Raw genomic sequence first — 20,287 nt, 5'->3', positions numbered from 1 at the left:
AACTCCGAACATTTTACTCGTTCAGATTGCTATGAGGGATTACAGACCAAATAAAGCCAGCTTAAATCCACTCTTCACCCTTGTGACGTCACATCCAAATGCACACAAAATGTGTCCCTGATGATAATGAACACAATGAAATCCCTTTGGACAGAAACACATGCTGCCATGGACACGCTTACCTGATGCCAACGGTTGAGGTGGTCTGTGCTTCTTTCAAAAGCCTGGCAAGCTGGCATTAAGCAGGCGGTCTTTGCTGGACTCCAAGAGATGGGCCAGTGGGGCGGGCCAGTGAAACTAATACAGATCTAATGCAGCAGGGCAGAATCGTGTAGCACTGTCAGGAAACGTCAAATCCTGATTGAACAATAATCCTATGATGGGCCAGCAATGCCTGCAGAGCTATGCAAATGCAGAGATCCAGCATCACCGCTCATCTATTGAGTTATGACACGAGCCGACACCAGTGCAGCTATATGAACCACTGCCTCCAAACACCCTTCACATCACACCAATAATGAGGTCACAAAGCTTCTGGAAGCTAATGGATTACAGCTTCATTACAAAACCAATTAGATCTGAAGCAAATTGCGATACCACTTTTAGTGAAATTACTGTAATTTCTTAGAAACATCAGAACAACACGAAAATTATTTGTTACCTTTTAAAGGGACTCTGTCAACATTTACTCAACATTTACTCAAGTCAATGCTGTCCAATGTTGGTGGTGGGGTGGTGATGGCGCAGTGGATAAGACACATGCCTTTGGTGTGAGAGACCCGGGTTCGAATCCACTGTGAGACACCAATGTGTCCCTGAGCAAGACACTTAACCCCCTAGTTGCTCCAGAGGCGTGCGACCTCTGACATATATAGCAATTGTAAGTCGCTTTGGATAAAAGCGTCAGCTAAATGAATAAATGTAAATGTAAATGTTATTTGGACCCCAACGTTCTTTAAGAAAGAAATTCATACAGGTTTGGAAAGGCAAGAGGGTGAGTAAATTATGAAAGAATTTTCATTTTCAGCTGAACAATCCCTTGAATATAGCAATATATATATTTTTTTTAGACATTAATTCTAAACAAAGAAGCCATCACCCCATGTTTTGCTATTCCCCACTGAGAAAGCATGGCTATGTTATTAAGATAAGCATTATAAAACCCACAGGGGGTGAAAGGCGAAATCTGGGACATCAAATAATACTACAATATCTAAAGGCTTGCAAATATGCGTTGCATGAAAAACATTCCAGCAATATGAAATGTTAACAGTTGAATCTTGAGTTTTCAGTTTAGGAAAAGCGTTTTGTTGTGAACAGATTTTGTCCACCTGCCACTGAAACACTCAACCCAAATCCTTTCTGATCCCCAAACACCAGAGAGAGAGAGGAGGGAGAGAAAGAGACTTGTGAGGATAAAATTAATAGGGCATATTCTTTGACTATCCACTGTCATTGTGATACATTCTGCATTTTGATACCATCTAAAGCTTTGCAAAATTTAAAGTGACTTTCCAGCACTTTGCTTTGTTTTGATCCTTTGACTTTTACGAAACACTGTTTGATGCCTGTAATACAGATAAGGCAGGAATTTCATTTTGGCTTTAAGCCTGTTGATCAGAATTAACAACACCTGAATGCATTAGCAATCCAAGATTGCAAACGACCCCCAATAGTTTCCTTTTCATAAGTGGCCTAATTGTTCTCTCTTCACAGGCATGTCACACAAAAAGCACTCGACACTGAAGTTAACTTGTTGCAGAGCCAGTAACACACAAAAACACATTATTTTACAATGCACTATTTTTGTCAACGATTTTCAGCAACAGAGAAAATAATTATTTTCATAATCGACAATTCTCTCACCTCATAAGCGCATTGCATGCTATGATTGACTGTATGCTACATCTCAAGCTCCCTTATAATTATGCTGCCTACCTTTTGGAACGTGGCACTGATACCTTTACTAGTTCACTAGGTTTTGGCACAGAGCAAGAGAGAGCCAAATGAAATCAAATCTCTCTGGAAGCGTCTTTTCTTCCTTTTTGTGACTTTCGCTTACAGATGCAATGAGGATTATAGGATTCTTTAACGACTGCTACACAATTACCAAAAAGAAAAACAACACGGATCAGTACAGTTGCATCACAATGGAAAAATCAAGGAGAGCAGTATCATGGCAACACTGTCTTTAGTTATCCTTCTACAGAACTTTAAGGAACAAAAGAGAGAAAAAGAGAGAGACAGAAACAAAGGAAAAGAGAGAGAATTTTCATAAATCCTTTGTGCCCGAGAGACTGCGACTAATCTAATACAAAACCCCGTGAGACGTTTGGCTTCAACAAGCTTCTCTGCATATCTGGGAATACATGTGTAAGCAATTTTATACATGACTACTAATACAAGAGCTCTTTGAGGGAAGCAAATTCATAAAAAAAGGCTATGAAGTGATTAAAAGCAGAATGCGGTGAAATGAAACATTACTTAAACTAATTTACTCACTTTCTTGTTCAGCTGGGAGTTCCTATTGCTGTACATACTGTGTGTGTTTTTATATATTAAAGTTGCTTATAAACTGCCAATTTATCAAAAATGTTCTCATTTTGTTTCGAAAAGAATAACTCACTCTGGATTAAAAGAAATGTACAAAATGATTTAAGCTCTATCATGGTTTCAATCTGGACCAAGACAGCATTACTGTGTTATTATTTACACACTATTATGATATTATTTTGAATTATTTTATTTTTTTTAATTAAATTTAAGTTTTAGTAATTTTGTTACATGCTTTAATTTTTTTAAAATTTAGCTTTAATTTATTTTTATTTTAGTTTCAGAAATTGTAGCTCTTCAACAAACTTTTTTTATTTCAGATACATACACACACACACACACACGTTGGTTTTTGTGGTTTATGGGGACTCTCCATAGGCGTAATGGTTTTTATACTGAACAAACTGTGTGTGCTATTGCCCTACACCAACCCTACACCTAAACTTAGCCCTCACAGGAGACTTTGTGCATTTTTAGATTTTCAAAAAAACACCATTTAGTATGTTTTTTAAGCCTTTTGAATTACGGGGACATAGGCAGTGTCCTCATAAACCACCTTCATATTGTAATATCTCTGTCATACCCATGTCATTATACAAATTTGTGTCCTCATAAACCACATAAACATGCACACACACACACACACACACTTAATTAATTAGTTTAGGGACAAATTCTCACTATTAACCAGTTGCTTATTATGCATATTACTTATTTTATTTCAGATGTATGTCAATACAATGAAAACATTTTTAATAGTTTTAGTTAACAATAACTGTTGTGGTCTAGATGGTTGATAAGCGGGATGACCAGCTGGTTGATCTAAGTTTTAGCTGGTAGACCATCTGGATCAAGCTGGTTGGGTCTGATAGGCCTCATTGATACAAAAACAACTCAGCTACTCTGTTCCAGAAAACCAGCTTGACCTGTTTTTCCAGCAAGGGTATTAAACATTTACTTGTCATCTGCTATAATACTCTGAATACCCTAATCTTCCATAATAATCACAAGAGCCGCAAATACAATTAACTTGTGACGAGCCTCGTCTCTTTTCTTCTCAGAAGCACAGGAACCTTGGTTGAGGCACACATACAGCTACAATATTAATTCGGGAAAAATGGTGCAGTCCCAATTTATAACCACTCAAGCAACCGTTCTATTATTGAACAGCTATACAGAAGAGCTCTCAGACTTTACACCATTTAATACATTTTTCTTAGGCAGCCTCTGCACAGCAATGCAGCTGACATCGCTCTATTCAGACATCTCACTATAACGCATTCACAACTTAACTTCCTCATTTCTCTTCTCTGCTGGTTTCTCCTCTGCCAGCAGAATTCCCTTGGGGAGTCCCATCGCGGTGCTGTAATAAGGCTCTTTTTTAAAAAGGAAAGAGGGAGACTTGACATTTCTTCGTTATAGGAGGTATACTGAAGAACTCGGCTTCTCCAACTCTGGGAAAATGAGTCATGCGTTTAACGAGCCAGCGGCTGCAGATGTGATGACTGCAGGCTTTGTGCTGGAACTGTAGGGAATATGACTACGACTCGAGTTTCTGACACCTGATCTTTCAGACTTGAACTATCTCTTTGAAACTTTACCTGGTGGTTAATGTGTCACACACTTGCACTACTTGGAAGCACTATTTAACTTCTGTGATAGGGGACACCACAGCACAATAGCTAAAAATCCCACAACGAAACGCTTCCTAGAGGAACTTATTGATCTTCCAATAAACTACAATCTCACAGGAGAAAATGAAACTACCTGATGAACATCGTTTAAACGTCTCTTTTGAGACACTTCTAGTCTCTAGTAAGCCTGTCAAGCATGGCTTAGTGCAATTTCTAAATCACAGAAGCTGTGGTTTAATTTAATAAATATATGCACTGCGTGTTTTATAGTGAAGCACTGTGTTCAAAATAAAAGCTTGATGGTTTAACAACTGAAAATGAAGAAATAAAGACTTATAAATATTAGTATTCTTATGTTATAGTTGTACTGTGAAATAAATAATATTACTTCATTGTATTATTAAATAATAATTATTACTTTTGTAATATTTCACAATAAAATAAAAATGAATATAAGAAAAATATAATAATAATATTGTTCTTAAATACTCTTTTTACAGTGAAATATTGTCATAGTAATAAACCTTATTTTATTTAATACAATAAATAAAGTAAGAAAATAATATTTATTAATAATATTGATGTATTTAAAAAAAAAAAGAAATTATTAAGAAAATAAATAATAATAAATCAATTCTGCATTCAATCCAAATAGCTTTATTTTCTAGTGCAAGCATGCATGAAATGTCTCTTTGAATGAAACAAGGACAACTCACATAGCATTAAAGGAATGCTGCGCATTGGATACAAGTTCAAGTTCAGTCAAAAGCATTGGAGGCATAATGTTGATCACCACAGAAAACTATTCCAACTCGTTCCTCAACTTCTTTGAAAAAATGCAACGCAATACACATTAAACAATGCACATTTTTTACAGCATGGCTATTCTCAAACTCGTTTCACTTTCACAATATGACGTATTGCCAAGTGAAAAAGTATTATTCAAGAAGAAAAAAAATGTGGGATGAGTCAAATCAGTTTTCAAAAAGGGCCGTTCCATACCAGAATGGAGACAGACTGATTACAAGTTTACTAAAACACTGTCTAAATAGCTTTTTGACTATTGGTTAACGTTATCCAATGACGTCAAAAGGCAAAGAAATTAGTTTCAGAAGAAGAGCATGTTTTGATTAAAGATTTCAAAAGCAAACTACAAAAAAAAATGACCATAACATAAAACAAATAAACATATAAAGCTGTAGAGCAACATTTGAGCGGTCAGTGGAGCCCATCTCACATCTGAAAACTACACACTGTCAGACCAAAAAAACCAATGACTCTCTGGCCCTTCCTCTTTATACACAGTGTAGTTTACAACATCCCCAGAGGCACATTTCCCCTCCTCGGTTTCCTAACCGTGGGCCTAATTGATGTGCGAGGAAGAAAACGCAAGGCTGCCAGATCAACCGCATTCAGGAGTCCCAGCGAGGGGGTCCAGGAGCCAAATGCAAACTTTTATACGCTTATAATATCAGGCGGCGGAGAGATGCCAAACCGTGGTTTTTCCATGCAAAGGATGGAAAACTTTCCCAGCGTTCGGGGATTACAGATTGATTGCATGTACGTGTGCGTCGATGTATATGTGATATGGGGTTTAAACAGTCATTTAAGTTCCTTCTCCTTTAGAGGAACATTGCATCATCATGACTGATGTCAACTTTGGTGAACGTTCAGCATGTGTTTCGGAGTAAATGTGCATTTAGTTTCACTAGTTATTCCTTTGGTTTTTTAATCTGCCTCTGATGACTCTCAAATGGGACCAATAAGAACATTTTGGGAAGCTGGAAAAACTTTCTCAGGAAACCCGAGATGACATCATTTATCACACATGCCCACACGCAAACACTCAAAATATATATAGGGTTGTGTAGGGTTTAGAAATAACACGCACTATTTACATTTACATTTATTCATTTAGCTGACGCTTTTATCCAAAGCGACTTGCAATTGCTATATATGTCAGAGGTCGCACGCCTCTGGAGCAACTAGGGGTTAAGTGTCTTGCTCAGGGACACATTGGTGTCTCACAGTGGATTCGAACCCGGGTCTCTCACACCAAAGGCATGTGTCTTATCCACTGAGCCATCAACACCCCCCCGCACTATAAAAAATACAAAAGAAATAAATACTACAGAATTACCAAAGTTTCTTGGGCAAATGTTAATATCATGGTTTGGTATCATTTTATTTGGCAGGGATGCATTAAATTGATCAAAAGTGACAGCAAACATTCATCATTTCCATTTAAAAAAATTCAGTTCTTTTTAACTTTCTATTCATGGTGGTTCGAGCACCAAATCAGCATATTAGAATGATTTCTGAAGGATCGTGGGACAATGAAGACTGGAGTAATGACGCTGAATATGAAGCTTTGAATCACACAGAAATTAATTACATTAAAATATATTCAAATAGAACACAGTTATTTTAAATTGCAAAAATATTTCACAAATATTTTTGATCAAATAAATGCAGCCTTGGTGAGCAGAAGAGACTTATGAACTACATAAAGAAAAACGCCAAAACATGACATGTTCCTTGAAGTCTATTGGACATATAGACACATCAAATAGCAATTAAATGTATGATTATGTATCACCACCTGATACCATCACTGCACCATGGTACCGCCACAGTACTTTGTGAGATTTCTTACCCTCGCAGATTCTGTCAAGTCTTTGTCGTTTGACCTTGTGTTTGTCAATCAAAGCCATGGCAGCTCTGTTCTCCTTGTCTGCTGTTCACTGAGCTTAGCAACAGGAAACTACAGCTCCCAGAATCCTCCAGTGGGCATAATGCCACCTTAAACCTGCACAGAAAAACAGTCCAGATGAAACCAGAGGACAACTGACAAAATGACATGATTTCAGCCACTAGAGGGAGCCATGATACTATACAAATAAGAATGAGCTTCAAGCATCCTTTAGGCTGGAGAAACTACAAATAGAGATAAACCACTATTTTTTATGAAAGTCTTTGATAGCCTTAAAGCGAACATGAAACTGCATTAGTGATACTTCAAAAAAATTCAAGCAAATATTCAAAAAATATTCAAGCAAGTTTACAAATGTACTCATACTTATGGCTAGGGATTTTAAAAATTTGATGTACACTTCAATTAAAAGATTTTGTATCTTATGCTCACTAAAGCTGCATTTATTTTATCAAAAATCCTGTAAAAATAGCAATATTGTGAAATTTATTATTATAATTTAAAATAACAGTTTTCTATTTAAATATATTTTAAAATGTAACTTATTAGTGTGATGCAAAGCTGAATTTTCAGCATCATTACTCCAGTCTTCAGCATCACACGATCCTTCAGATTCTAATATGCTGATCTGCAGCTCAATAAACATTTCTTATTATTATCAATGTTTGCACTGCTCAATATTTTTGTGTCATTCATTGAGTTGAAAGTTCAAAAGAACAGCATTTATTTGAAATGGAAAACTTTTGTAACATTTTAAATGTCTTTACTGTCACTTTTGAACAATTTAATGTATCCTTGCTGAATAAAAATTTAATTTTTCTTTAAAAACAACATATAAACATCTTACTGATCCCAAATTTTAGTTTAAGTATGAAGTGTTGATTTCAGTATTAGTAGAAGCTAGCTCAAAATGCCTTGGCAAGCATCCATAACAGCCTAGACTAAAGCCAAACAACAAGTTTTGCAAGTGCAAACAACACTAAAAATACTGGAGTAAAACAAATTTATTAAAAGACCTTGGATACATCAGCAGAAAAGTTAACTAGAGAAATTAATGTAATTTTAAATTTTCTTTAGATGAATCATGCACAGAAATTAGGTCAATTTTCATGCTGTATTTAATTCTGATTCGACTCGAGGTGACTGGAGTCTGTAACTTCAAACTGGCATTTTTTGTGTGTTTTGTTGGCCCTTTGAGGTTTAAAAAAAGTGTTTTTAAATCAGAGAGCGTCTGCGCAGAGCTGCCAGTCTCCCTCAGTCAGATTCTGAGCTGAGAAAGAGACACAAACACACTTCCAGTCCCACGCTGAGACCAACTCACCGAGACACATCTCGCTTCAGCGATTTAAGAACCGGTGCCCTCTCACTCAACCTGAAACTGATCAGAGCACACGCCACACACACACACACATCCTACAAAAACACGACTCAATTTCAACCATCCTGCTGAAGGACAAATATCAACCCTCCAGACAGGAGAGAACCATGAAAGAAATGCATGATGGATCGTTTTATAAAGGCTCTTTCATAACAGATCATTTTCAATTAAAAAAAGGCATCCTGCATTTCTCAGTCCTCATCCTTTTGAGCACTTCCTCTCTTTTCCATCTTCTCCCGATCCGTCTTTCAATGACCACAGTAAACGCACAAGCAATTTCTGCGGCATTCATTCCATTCCCTTGGCCTTGATGTTTGTTTTGGGGGTTTTTTGCACACATTCACACACACACAATCTGTTCTCCAAGCCAATCTGGGTCACAGGGTCAGCAAAGACTCAGTTTTTCCAGCTGAATGTTGGGTAATCTGAAAGATCTGACCTGTGAGGCAGCAACAATAGCCTGAGCATGAATATGCAGACACTGGTGTTTGAGTCACAGGAGGAGGTGAAAGCGAGACCTCCTCTCTCTCCAGCTCTTTAACACCTCCTGCTTTGGCAGCTTATTAGAGTCTAACAGCTTAACACAGACACAGTTTAATATGGCACTCTGTCACAAGAAACCTTACAGTTTCAGAGCACAGTGACTCTGTGACAGTGAGAAACAGTCAAAATAATGATCGCTGATGGCAAAAAAGACTATTCCTGTGTCTCAAGAGGCATCTGGAGGTGAACTGCAATGGTTAGACTTTTATACTTACCACCACTCATATTTAAAGGGATAGTTCGCCCAAAAAAGAAAATTATGTCACCATTTGTAGCCATTGACTTTCAGAGTATTTTTTTTCATACTACGAATGCCAACGGCTACCAGAAACTGTTTGGTTACTGATATTCTTTAAGAGATCTTCTTTTGCATTAAAAAGAAGGAATAAATTCATACAGGTTTGGAAAAACATGCGGGTAAGTCCCTTTAAGGAAATATGAGTGGTGTTATGATGCTAAGGTGGTTTCCAGGTCATTTTTAGGTGGTTGCTAGGGTGTTCCTCTAGTTGCTAGGTGGTTATTTACTGGGTCAAAAGGCCCACCATCAAGTCTTTATTTATGGCTCAGATCATATGAGCAAGAGTTGCTAGACTCAAACACCACTAATACAATGAAATATATTATTTAGTCATTCTACACATAATGTTCCAAAACAAATAATAATAAGAATTTAACAAATGTCCTATTTTAATGGACATGATTAATTTAGTCACATGGCATTTTTTTTTTAAGTACCATAAACTACTTTCAAAAAGTCTTGGGTTATTTTTATTTTATAAATTAATACTGCTATTAATCAAGGATGGATTAAATCAATCAAAAGTGACAGTTAATACATTTATTTTTATTTTTAAATAAATGCTGTTGTTTTTAACTTTCTATTCACCAAAGAATTTTGGAAAAAAAAATAAAATTAAAAAAATATTGAGCAGCACAACTTTTTTTTTTTTAAGACTGATAATAAGAAACATTTCTTGAGCAGCAAATGAGCATAGAATGATTTCTGAAGGATCATGTGACACTGAAGACTGGAGTAATGATGCTGAAAATAAATGACATTTAAAAATATATTCAAACAGAAAACAGATATTTTAAATTGTAATATTTCACAATTTTGCTGTTTTTACTAAACAAATAAATGCAGTCTGTGTGTTTAAAAGACACTTCTTTCTAAAACATGAAAATTACTTACCTGAAATTTTTTGAACTAATTCGATTTTTTTTTAATAATTGTAATATGCCATTTCATTGTATCAAAAACATGAAATAAACTATTGTAAATTTCATTTTAAAGCTAACTACAGTAGATACAATACACAATCACAATATTATTCCTTACAGAAAGAGACAAAATGCTCTAATAATTAACCGAGGTCATCCTCTGTCACCAAGGCAACCATCCCGTCCTGTGACCTGTACTGTTATGTTTAAGGTCAGAGGGAAGAACTGCCATAGAAACGCTGAGCAAAATCCCAGAATAAAAGCAAACTCAGACAGTATATATTCAGACGATTAGATCGATGAATATTAGCAGAAAGACTGTTTTATGTAATTCTGTTTATTTAATTAACCAAGTTTGAGATGTAAATCTTGTGGCGGTTCATGCAGCGCTCGAAGAGAAAACACGTTTCAGAGGCACAAAGACTATCCACTTCAAAAAGACTTGTTTCTAAAAGCACTCCTTCACAGAAACCCATGCTCCATTCACAAACCTGCTGCACCTGTATGTGTGTGTGTGTGTGTGCACTCTCTGTGACTGATGTTTGCGTGTTTCTTTCCTCATGTTTATCCTGCACAATAGACTCATTTACACTGACCTCACTTCATCTTAATATTCATTGATCGTTATGCAAAACCGAGCGGTTATGGGAATGTTTTCATTAAACGTCACTTTTATCCTCCACTCTCTCAGCGGCAAACTCTTTCACTCACTTGTCAATCACATGAAATGATAGATACAAATAAATAAAACTAAAATAAAAATACAAATAAATATTAAAAATAAATTAATATGTGTAGACAAAAACAATTTAGCCAAAAGAAAATGAAAAAATAAAGCAATACATATTTTTATTAAAAAAAAAAACACTACATACAGGGTCATCTTTAGGGAATAAAATGCATTTGCAAACTAACCAAATATAGACTTGTAGTTACTACAATTTCAAGTCTCATCAGTCTATATTTGTTGCACTGAATTTATTTACACTAAGAATTATTTCTCATTATGACTTCTGCTGGAAAAATGTGCACAATTGTTATGAAAATAAATCTCACAAAAACCTAAATGGTCCTAAAAATATGCATTTTCTTCTCCTATTTGATTCTGTAGTGAAATATGATCTGGTCTTTTCTTTATCAGATTTTTCCATTTATTCTTTTACCACTTGAACTAAAAATGCTGGCCAAACAGAGCGGTGAATTTTCATTCTTTAAAAGCTCTGGAGCACGTTGTTGAGGTGGCATTTTAAATATGCAGATAATTTCCTGCATATTTATTTGTGGCATTGAATCATTTCAAGCAATCGCGACCTTTAGAAATGCCAGAGCTCATCAAAGCAGCGGGACTGTCTCACTTCCTGTAACGTAGAGGAGACAGGCTTTAAATCAACTTCAGTAAAGTGTGTCGAAACATACTGGAAGGTTATCTGAGGAGGCACTAAAAGAGTTTAGAAGAACAGAGAGAACACTCACAATGTGTCACTGTTCAAGCGTGAGAAAAGATAATTGTGACACTGTTTTGAAAACACCACAGAGTTTTGAAACCATCATGAACGCTTGACCTTGCTCCCACACTGGCTAGTCTATATCTCCTAACAAATCACTTTCTGTCTGAGTCATATATCTCGCTTTCCATCTCTTTAATATCTCAACTGCTTCCTCTACACACACAAAAAACGTGGCTCTTCAGCAGTTCTTTGAGGTGGTCGAGGTGTTGTATAGCCCCGCTACTGTATAAAGAACCTGTTAAGCCATAGTTCTTTAAAGGTCGTCTAACTGTCAGTCTAGTTGGGGAAAGGATTCAAAAAAGACATTAAAATACAGTGTATTTCTTGAAGATAAGGTGGTCCTCGACCATTTTGCCCTCAAAGCCCCCCATAAGGAAATATTCCTGGGCACAGTAAAGAAAAAAAGTACAGAAAAGCATAAAAAAAAGTGTGTATGTGTATATATATATGAAAACTTTATTGAGAGTTTAGCTGCATCAAAAAACAGTAGGTCCATGTGGGCACAGAGAGGCAAACAAATGTTATATAATAAATAATAAATGCACATTTTGCATGTTCAGAAGAAGTGAGCTGATGTAAACAGGTTTGTGTCAGTAAATTGCTCAGTGCAAAGAAAGAGACATAATGGGAACCTGGTATTTCTTTTATCATGCGTCTAATAGACATGAGCAATTTCTTTGAAAAACATCTATGATCTTTGAAACGTCTAGTCTTCATGCTCTGCTGAATATGGTTTCACTAATAATAAACATATATTGCATAAAACATCCATATTTGTCATTGCCCATGTTGATTAGAGTATCAAAAACATGAAAAAGTATTAATTTAAGGTACATTTAGAACAGATAAAAACTTAACTCATGACAATAATGCGATTAATCGTGATTAAATATTTTAATCGATTGACAGCCCTAATATATATAGGTGTATGTATGTATGTACACTGTAAAAAATAAGTGTATTTTTAACTGTAATTTTTTTTTAAATGCTACTGAAAAAAACTGTTAATATGTTAACAGTGAGTTCCTGTACTATATAGCTACAGGGAAAAACTGTAAAAGATCGAACCAGACATTTCATGTAATTTTACAGTAAAATGCTTTTTTTTAGAAAATACAGTTTTTAGAAGTAAAAATAACAAAACATATAATTTAGTCAAAAACTGTAAACTGATATTCCCAGAATTCCCTGCGTGACACATTTTGTTTAAATACTCATGTTTTTTAATAGTTTTTGTTATCAGTTATGTACATTTGGGCTTTATGTTACGGTATGGTATATTATGGTGTTTTGTGTTTGCATGAATGACTCCGTGCACATTTCTATATACTAGTATATACTTCTGCTTGTGGCGAAGCTACCTGTGATGAGCTTTGATTCTTCATGTGGCTCTTTTACCACCTGCCCTGCATTATTATGGTGGTTGTCAGTATGTGAAAGGTACAAAACAGATTTTAATAGCAGTGTGTTGTTGAATTTAGAGGTTTACATTAAAATTGTACTGTTTGTAAATTACGGTTTTATACTGTAAATTTTACAGTTTTGTTCTGCAAATGTGTTTACAGTTTTTCTGTATTTTTTACTAAATTATTCTGGCAACCACGGCTGCTAGAATTATTTTTTTAAAAACTAACAATTTTTTTTCCTTGGCCCTTCAAAGCACATTAGCACAAGGTTTACACCAAATATAATAATAATAATAACAATCAATCAAAAAAATGATTTCATTAGGCCGTGCTGGTCCAAAATATATTTGGCATATATTTAAAATGTATTCTGGACAGAATTTTACTTATTTATATTATTTATCTTTTAAAAGTATTATTTTTTGTTTTTGTTGCACAAGTAGATATTCAGAGAGATGCAAACAAGTTTCCAAACTGATACACCAAGATAGCAAAGTCTGCAGCCAGAAGTCAGAGATCTCAATTCCCCTGATAGACTTCTCATCTAATCAACAGAAGTGTTCAAAGTCATTGTTTTTGCATTTATGCAAGTGTTCAGCTTTAAATGAAACATAATTGAGAGCTCCATTAAATCTTCTGAGCTTCAAAAGAGCACCATCAACAAAATGTTCCTCTGTGCCGCTCTATCGGGGACAGAAACCTCCTCATGCGAAATCACAAACACTTGATCTCGCTCCCACACATCTGTATCTCCAAACACATCGCTTTCTTTCTCAGTCATATCTCTCGCTTTCTTTCTCAGTCATATCTCTCGCTTTCTTCCTCTCGATGTAGGACAGAAACCTCCGCACATACATCACAGAAACACAAAACATGGCAACAAGCAAAAGCAAGTGAAGCGGCATTTATAATATAACTCCACAAATACCTCTGTGATGGCTGTATTGATCTGTGATAGTCACAGCTATAATGAGCTAAGCACTTTCCCCCGACCCCTCACAGTCTGAGCACAATGAAGGGGCCCCTTGCCTCTCTGACCCCTTCATAACACGCTGAACTCAGTGACCCAGCTTTGACTCTCACTCTTGGAGTCCAACTTTAATAACCTGGAGGAGTGACTGCTCACATCGCCTCCTACAGCGCAACACGATTTCAGCTCGGGGATTAATACGGAACATTCATCAGCAATTTCAGACACTTTGGACATTCTCCTCTCATCCGAAGACTGACTTAAAGGACATCTGCTCTAGCCTGAGAGGACGAGGGGTTATTACGCCCTTATATATGTCAGAGACACTCAAAATGCTCATAAAAAAGCCAAAAGAGCCATGAGAGCAATTTAGTCATACAATATATTGGTGATAGATCACATTCATTGATAGATCATAGTCTGAACAAATCAGTATTGGAAACAGAAATGATTATTGCTTATTTTTTGCCAATTTAAGCCATATTTATCAGCATCATCGAAGCAGATCTTATGTTTTTCCTATTTAGGTGGTCTACTTTTTTTAAAAACAATGTGTAGAGATGCGTTTATTAAGGTATTAAAAATTCCAAAATCTGAATTTGAAAACTGATAAATATCACTGTACTCTCACCAGTCGATTAATAGGCCTACATTTCATAAATACATGACTGTTATGTAATAAACTGTCTTTAGAAAAAAATCATTTTAACCATGTTTTTAGGAATAAAATGATATAAGAACAAACCCCTCTGTTAAAATATTCAGAATATAGATAGATATAAAACTGGAAAGTTTGGTGTCAGTGCTACTAAAGCAGATCTTTCTGACTCAGCACATGAGAAAAAACTCATTTTGAGAAAGACATTTTACTCCTTTTAAATATTGTAATTGAAATCTACAGTGTAATAAATGTAATACTTCGATGTGTAAAAACGGGATGTTTACTTGTCACTATTCAGACATGTTATGGAAGCCAAATAGCTCAAAATCTCAAAATTGACCAGTGAATGAAAAACAATGGTTTTGCCTGTAGTGTCTTGCCTTAAAAGTTGAACTACTTTTAACTTGAGTAGAGAGTTTTTAGCATCATATGCGAGACGCTCAAAAAGATGTGTGATGCAAGTGCAACAGTTAACCACGTCTGTCTGTGTCTAGTGCTTGATTACACACAAAAAATGGAAAGACAATTTTTGCATTTAAAAACAAGACATGGTGCAGTGTAATAAATATTATCTAGAAATGCTTTTTTTTTTTTAATGTACTACATTTAACTTGACACAGTGTTCTAAAAACATTACGCTCATGTGAGAGATGCTGCAAAATACATGACATGAAAGCGTAATGGTTGAATGTAAATGGTACATGTTTATAAAGCAATAAAAAAGAAAAATGCAAGGTCTAGTGATGAAAAAACAATATGAAAAACAATACAAATGTAGCACTGTGGAAAAATATGTTCTGTGCAAGCAGCCCCAATGTCTGCATATATCATGTTTATAGATGTAATGTATATATATATTTTTTAAATCCCCAAAACCAGCTTGTGTACAGATACAGGGTAAAAAAAGCATCATATAAAAGATATTTACAAACCAAAAATGAACTTTCCAAACTTGGTTACAGCATTATTGCTTTTCTAATAAAGTTCAGAGCTTTCATTTTCAGTGTGCAGACATCTATTATTGATCGAATTTGATTGAAAATCTGAGCACATGCATCAAAACACTGATGAAGCTTTAGGAAATTAATGTGCTTTTTATGGGGGAAAAAAAAAACCCAGTATGGATTTATCTGACGTTTTATCATCATATCATCTTTATCAGTATTGGCCAATATGTCTATATGGGTTTATCACAAACAGAATTATAATTCATGTTAGTTGCACAGTAAAAGCACCCATGTTAAATGAATCAATTTCTCTTTTTGTAGGCAAATCACATTCTGCAGGAGTAGATTTGAATTTCACACTTGACCCCTTGTCAAGCACATGGAGGATCTCATGCCTGTATGAATGCAACAGGAAGCAAAGCCTGTAGCGTTTCCTTTACAACCGAGTCTGGCAGGAGAAAGAGTGTGAGATCATTATTGACTGGGCAACACAAAACAGAAGAGGTTCACCGACATCTACAGCAACAGCCACTCAAAACAGAGACTACAAAACTGAAGAGTTCCTGCATTTTTTCCACACCTCAAAGTCTCTTTATAAATTTACACTTTAATCAAAAAGAGGGGCCTAGTGAATTGAATGAGTCTTTTCTTCAAGATATTTGAGCTTGAATCTCATCAGATTCTGACTGACAGCCAGACACATCCCTGAGACTCACACGAGCAGCGAATGAAATAAAGGTTGAATTCTGCAGCTCTAGGCTGATGCCATGTTCCAATTTCATACCAATTACCTTCCTATCAGGCACCGTCAGACATCCTTTCAGTACTCTACTGTTGAGAAATCACCGGAAAGCTACACTTAGAATATATGCAGAAGAGGCCATATTAGTGTGTGTTAAACAAGGTATTAAACTGAGGAGAAATCATTAATATTCATCCTCTCTGTACGACTCAAGTGAGCATCGCTCTTTAAAATTCACGTTACACTCATCCACTCGCTCAAAAACAAACACATTTCACTTCTGTGCTCCGCTCACGGAAGAATGTCAACATTCCCGGCCTCAACACAACTGTAAAAAGAGCTTGTGTTTTCATTGCCTCTGGGAAAGAACACATGCTCCCATGTAAAAGACAAAAAAACACACGGCTCAGCATAAACGCTATCAAACAATGCAACACTTCTAAGCCGATGAATGCAGCCCATGAGAAAAATATGAATTAAACATGACTATCATATGTTCTACCTTGAGATATGCAAGATATAGTACACTGCTGTTCAAAACTAATTAATTTTAATTAGGAAATTAATGCTTTTATTCAGCAAGGATGTATTAAATTGATCAAAAGTGACAGGAAATACTTTTACACTGATGCCAAAATTTCAAATGAATGCTATTGTTTTGAACTTTCAATTCAAAGAACTGTTTTCATCATTAATGATAATAAACTTTTCATATTAGAATGATTTCTGAAGGATCATGTGACATTGACGACAGGAATAATTATGCTGAAAAATCATCATCACAGGAATAAATGAAGTTTTAAAATAAAAATGGTAATAATATTCGCAATACTACTGCTTTACTGTATTTCTGATCAAATAAATACTTTTTTCAAAAACATTACAGAGATTTACAGACATCACACTTTTAAACGGCAATGTATGCAAGCAAAAACACATCGTCTGAATGTGTATATTATTCCATTACATCAAATGCATTCTTAAAATTGTTAAGATATTCATGAATCATGTCCTTTCTAAGTTTCATAACAGTCCGAACACTTTAACCGTATAGATGCAACACATGAAAGTCTATTGTTGGCAAACATGCATCTTATAACATTGTTCTTCTATAACTTCTTCATAGTATGAAGCCACCAGTCAAAGTTTAATTTCCTAATATAAGCAGCATAAATTCAATGCATGAAGTTGTTTAAAAGTAGGAACATATTTTAAGTACCTGTAACAGAAAAAAACAAATCAGCGGTCACAGCGGCCCACAAATATGAAGTCATAACCTATATAACTGTCCATAATTAGGACAACAAAACAAACAGGCTTTACAACTTTTAAAAGGAAAGAGAAGATACTTCTGTTTTTGACTAACTCCGGTATTTTGGGGTAAATTCACCTGTCACAACAAAACCATGAAAGGTACGGGAAAATATTAATCAGACTACATTTAATCTGTTGAATTACTGGTTGTTGAGGTAAATACTTCAATTATTAATGTTAGTTAATAATTCATTACATTTATATAGCACTTTTCTGCTTTTTCTTATTAAAATTGAATATTATTAGATTTTAAAGTTTGAATTTAAGGATGTTTCTGTTCAAGAAACATATCTGTGCTGGGTCACCACTTGATATCCAGTCTGAAACCACTGATCCAAGCAACATATAAATGAACGCACTCATTCCCTCCACACACCTGAAGAGCAGGATGCCATAAATATTAAAGAAGCCCTTTGCATTTTCCTGTCTGACTCTAATAAATGTCTTCCTGCTTCATGTGCTGCCATGATTCAGTGTGGGGCGAGCGAGAAAGAGAGAGGGAGGGAGAATTCTCAGCGGGAAACATAATGGATGTGTTAGAAATCAAGGTCTCCGGTCGTCAAACCCAAACATGCAACCTACTGAGAATACATAACTGCTTGTGAGTAACACTATGCATTATTAACACATGCATTGCATCCTATTAACCAGCAAGGGTTGCATTGCATTTGATAGTTTGCGGAGTTAAGCTTGGAAAAGTAAAATTTTCTTTCGGGCCCCGGCGCCTCCTTGAAAGGGCCCTTGACAAAGCCCTTAGAAACAGCAGATGTCCTGGTAGAGAACATCTGTACACACCCCCTCTCCTCCAGCACAGACAAAGGGGCATCACACACACACTTCTTAATATCTAGTTTTAAATCTGCAAGGAACCATCAAAAAACATCAGCAATCAAGTTCAGCAACCAGACTAAACTTTTAAACTCCATCATAATAGGGGTTGTTGACTTGGCCAAAACCTTATTTAGCAACCTCATCAACTAAATATTACATTCACGTGGTCTCAAATTGTACATTTACTCACGTAGTGCCCTTAAAAGACATGCAACATTAAGCTAATGCTATCAGTAAACATGGAACATGTCCACAGTTTTAATAAAGCTGTTTCATATATTGTTGCAACACTTGATCTAACGGACACAATGTAACCAAATCCAGAAGAATCAATGTAGCCACGGATCAAAGAGCCAATGTAACAACCATTCCAACTATTTGAGTCGCTGAGAGGCTCAAGATGTCCTCGGATGTTAGAAACACAGAGCGAAAAGCCCACCCATCCCCTCCATGTCGCAGGCGAATAAACACACACATGGACGGACACGACACACACAGCCGCGGCTCCTTAAACCAACAACCGGCGAGTGCATCTCATATCTTACCTGGACAAACGCTTATGCATGAAGATATCGGGATCATATATCCATTAAGAAACAATCCGCTGCTCAAATACAACGTAGAAGCGTTCATGATTAACGACTCACCTTTAAAATGCTATAAAACTTAATCCAGCGTGTCCCAAAACTGAATATCTGATTGTGATGTTTGGCTTTGGGTGATTGAAATAACTTACAGATGTGGCTCAGTTTGGGTCAGAGCGCAAGAAGATGGTTTACGGGGTTTAAAACAAAAAGAGGAGGTGATTCGGAGACTATGGTGCACTACGTTTCATCTTTTCCCCAGTTGCAAGGATTGAGATGTCTCTGTTTTCCTTTTCTTTTTTCTCGATCTTTTGGAAAGAGGCGGGGCTTTGGATTGAGCTGACCAATAGCGGCGCGCTTAGCGCGGGGTCACGCCCACATCGAGTGCGTTTGCACTGGTCAGTTTGACCACAGCAGGCCTGCGGAACACTAGCATTGATTGCTGTCGCAGAGTAGTCGAAATTCTCTCATATTTGACCCCTGGTGTTGATTTTTGTTACTTTTATGAGAGCTATTTTTTTTTTATACATTTTATTTGAATTCAGTGCAATTTAATTTGAAAAATTTGGTTGTTTACTATAAATGAATTAAAAATGATGAAACAATATGTGAAACTAAATGAGAATATTAATGTATATATTTGAGTGATAATTCTTTCATTTGAATTTAATACGTTTTTTCAGCTCAGATCTGAGAAAAAGAAATGAAGTGAAAAGAGCTGATCAGTGACCTAGAAATAGTACTGTATCTGAAATATTTCTGCATTTTGTGTTTCCTCTTTAAAATTTTAAATAATCATAATTCATAATTGACAGTGGTAACAGCGAGAGGTATGTCAGTGCTTTTCTTCACGTCATTCAGTTGGAGGTAGATTAATATTTCAAAACCAAAGTAGTTTATTGTCACTTCAGGACAGACCATATAAGAGATCTTTACAAGACAGCCACATTGACATCAAGTTGAGTAGACAATAAATACAAACACTTTCACTAATTGACAATACATTTTGACAGTAAATCATATATATGTGTGTGGTACAGCAGATACTGTAGTGCAAATGCAGATAATGTAATTCAAAAATATGTAAGGACAAGCCAAAAAATGCAGCATAAAAAGAACAACATAAAATACAGTGATATTGAATAAAAACATCGAAGCAAAGCTGGATAATAAAATGTGAATGTGTTATTGATGCACGTTTTATCTACAGACTTTCTCTCTTCTCTATAAAACATTGTCTTTTTTGACTCAACTGCAAATGCACCTCATAATAAGTATGAAA

At 35.7% G+C, this 20,287-nt stretch overlaps 1 protein-coding gene across 1 annotated transcript in view; it reads right to left on the bottom strand.

The window, feature by feature from the left end:
• LOC306850181 (C-terminal-binding protein 2) overlaps positions 1-19,310 on the bottom strand; it is a gene marked incomplete at its 5' end in the record, with an annotated part of 46,351 nt that extends 27,041 nt beyond the window's left edge. The window contains 2 exons of the mRNA XM_079385672.1: positions 6,844-6,996; positions 19,069-19,310. Coding sequence (XP_079241798.1) covers positions 6,844-6,901 — 58 coding nt within the window. The remainder of the gene's footprint in view (positions 1-6,843; positions 6,997-19,068) is intronic.
• Positions 19,311-20,287: the final 977 nt, after the last annotated feature.

Source organism: Barbus barbus (genome assembly GCF_936440315.1).
Source record: "Barbus barbus genome assembly, chromosome: 30".
In the NCBI taxonomy this organism is placed as follows: Eukaryota; Metazoa; Chordata; class Actinopteri; order Cypriniformes; family Cyprinidae; genus Barbus; species Barbus barbus.
Note: the sequence above shows the minus strand (reverse complement) of the source record. Positions and strands in the feature narration are given on the sequence as shown.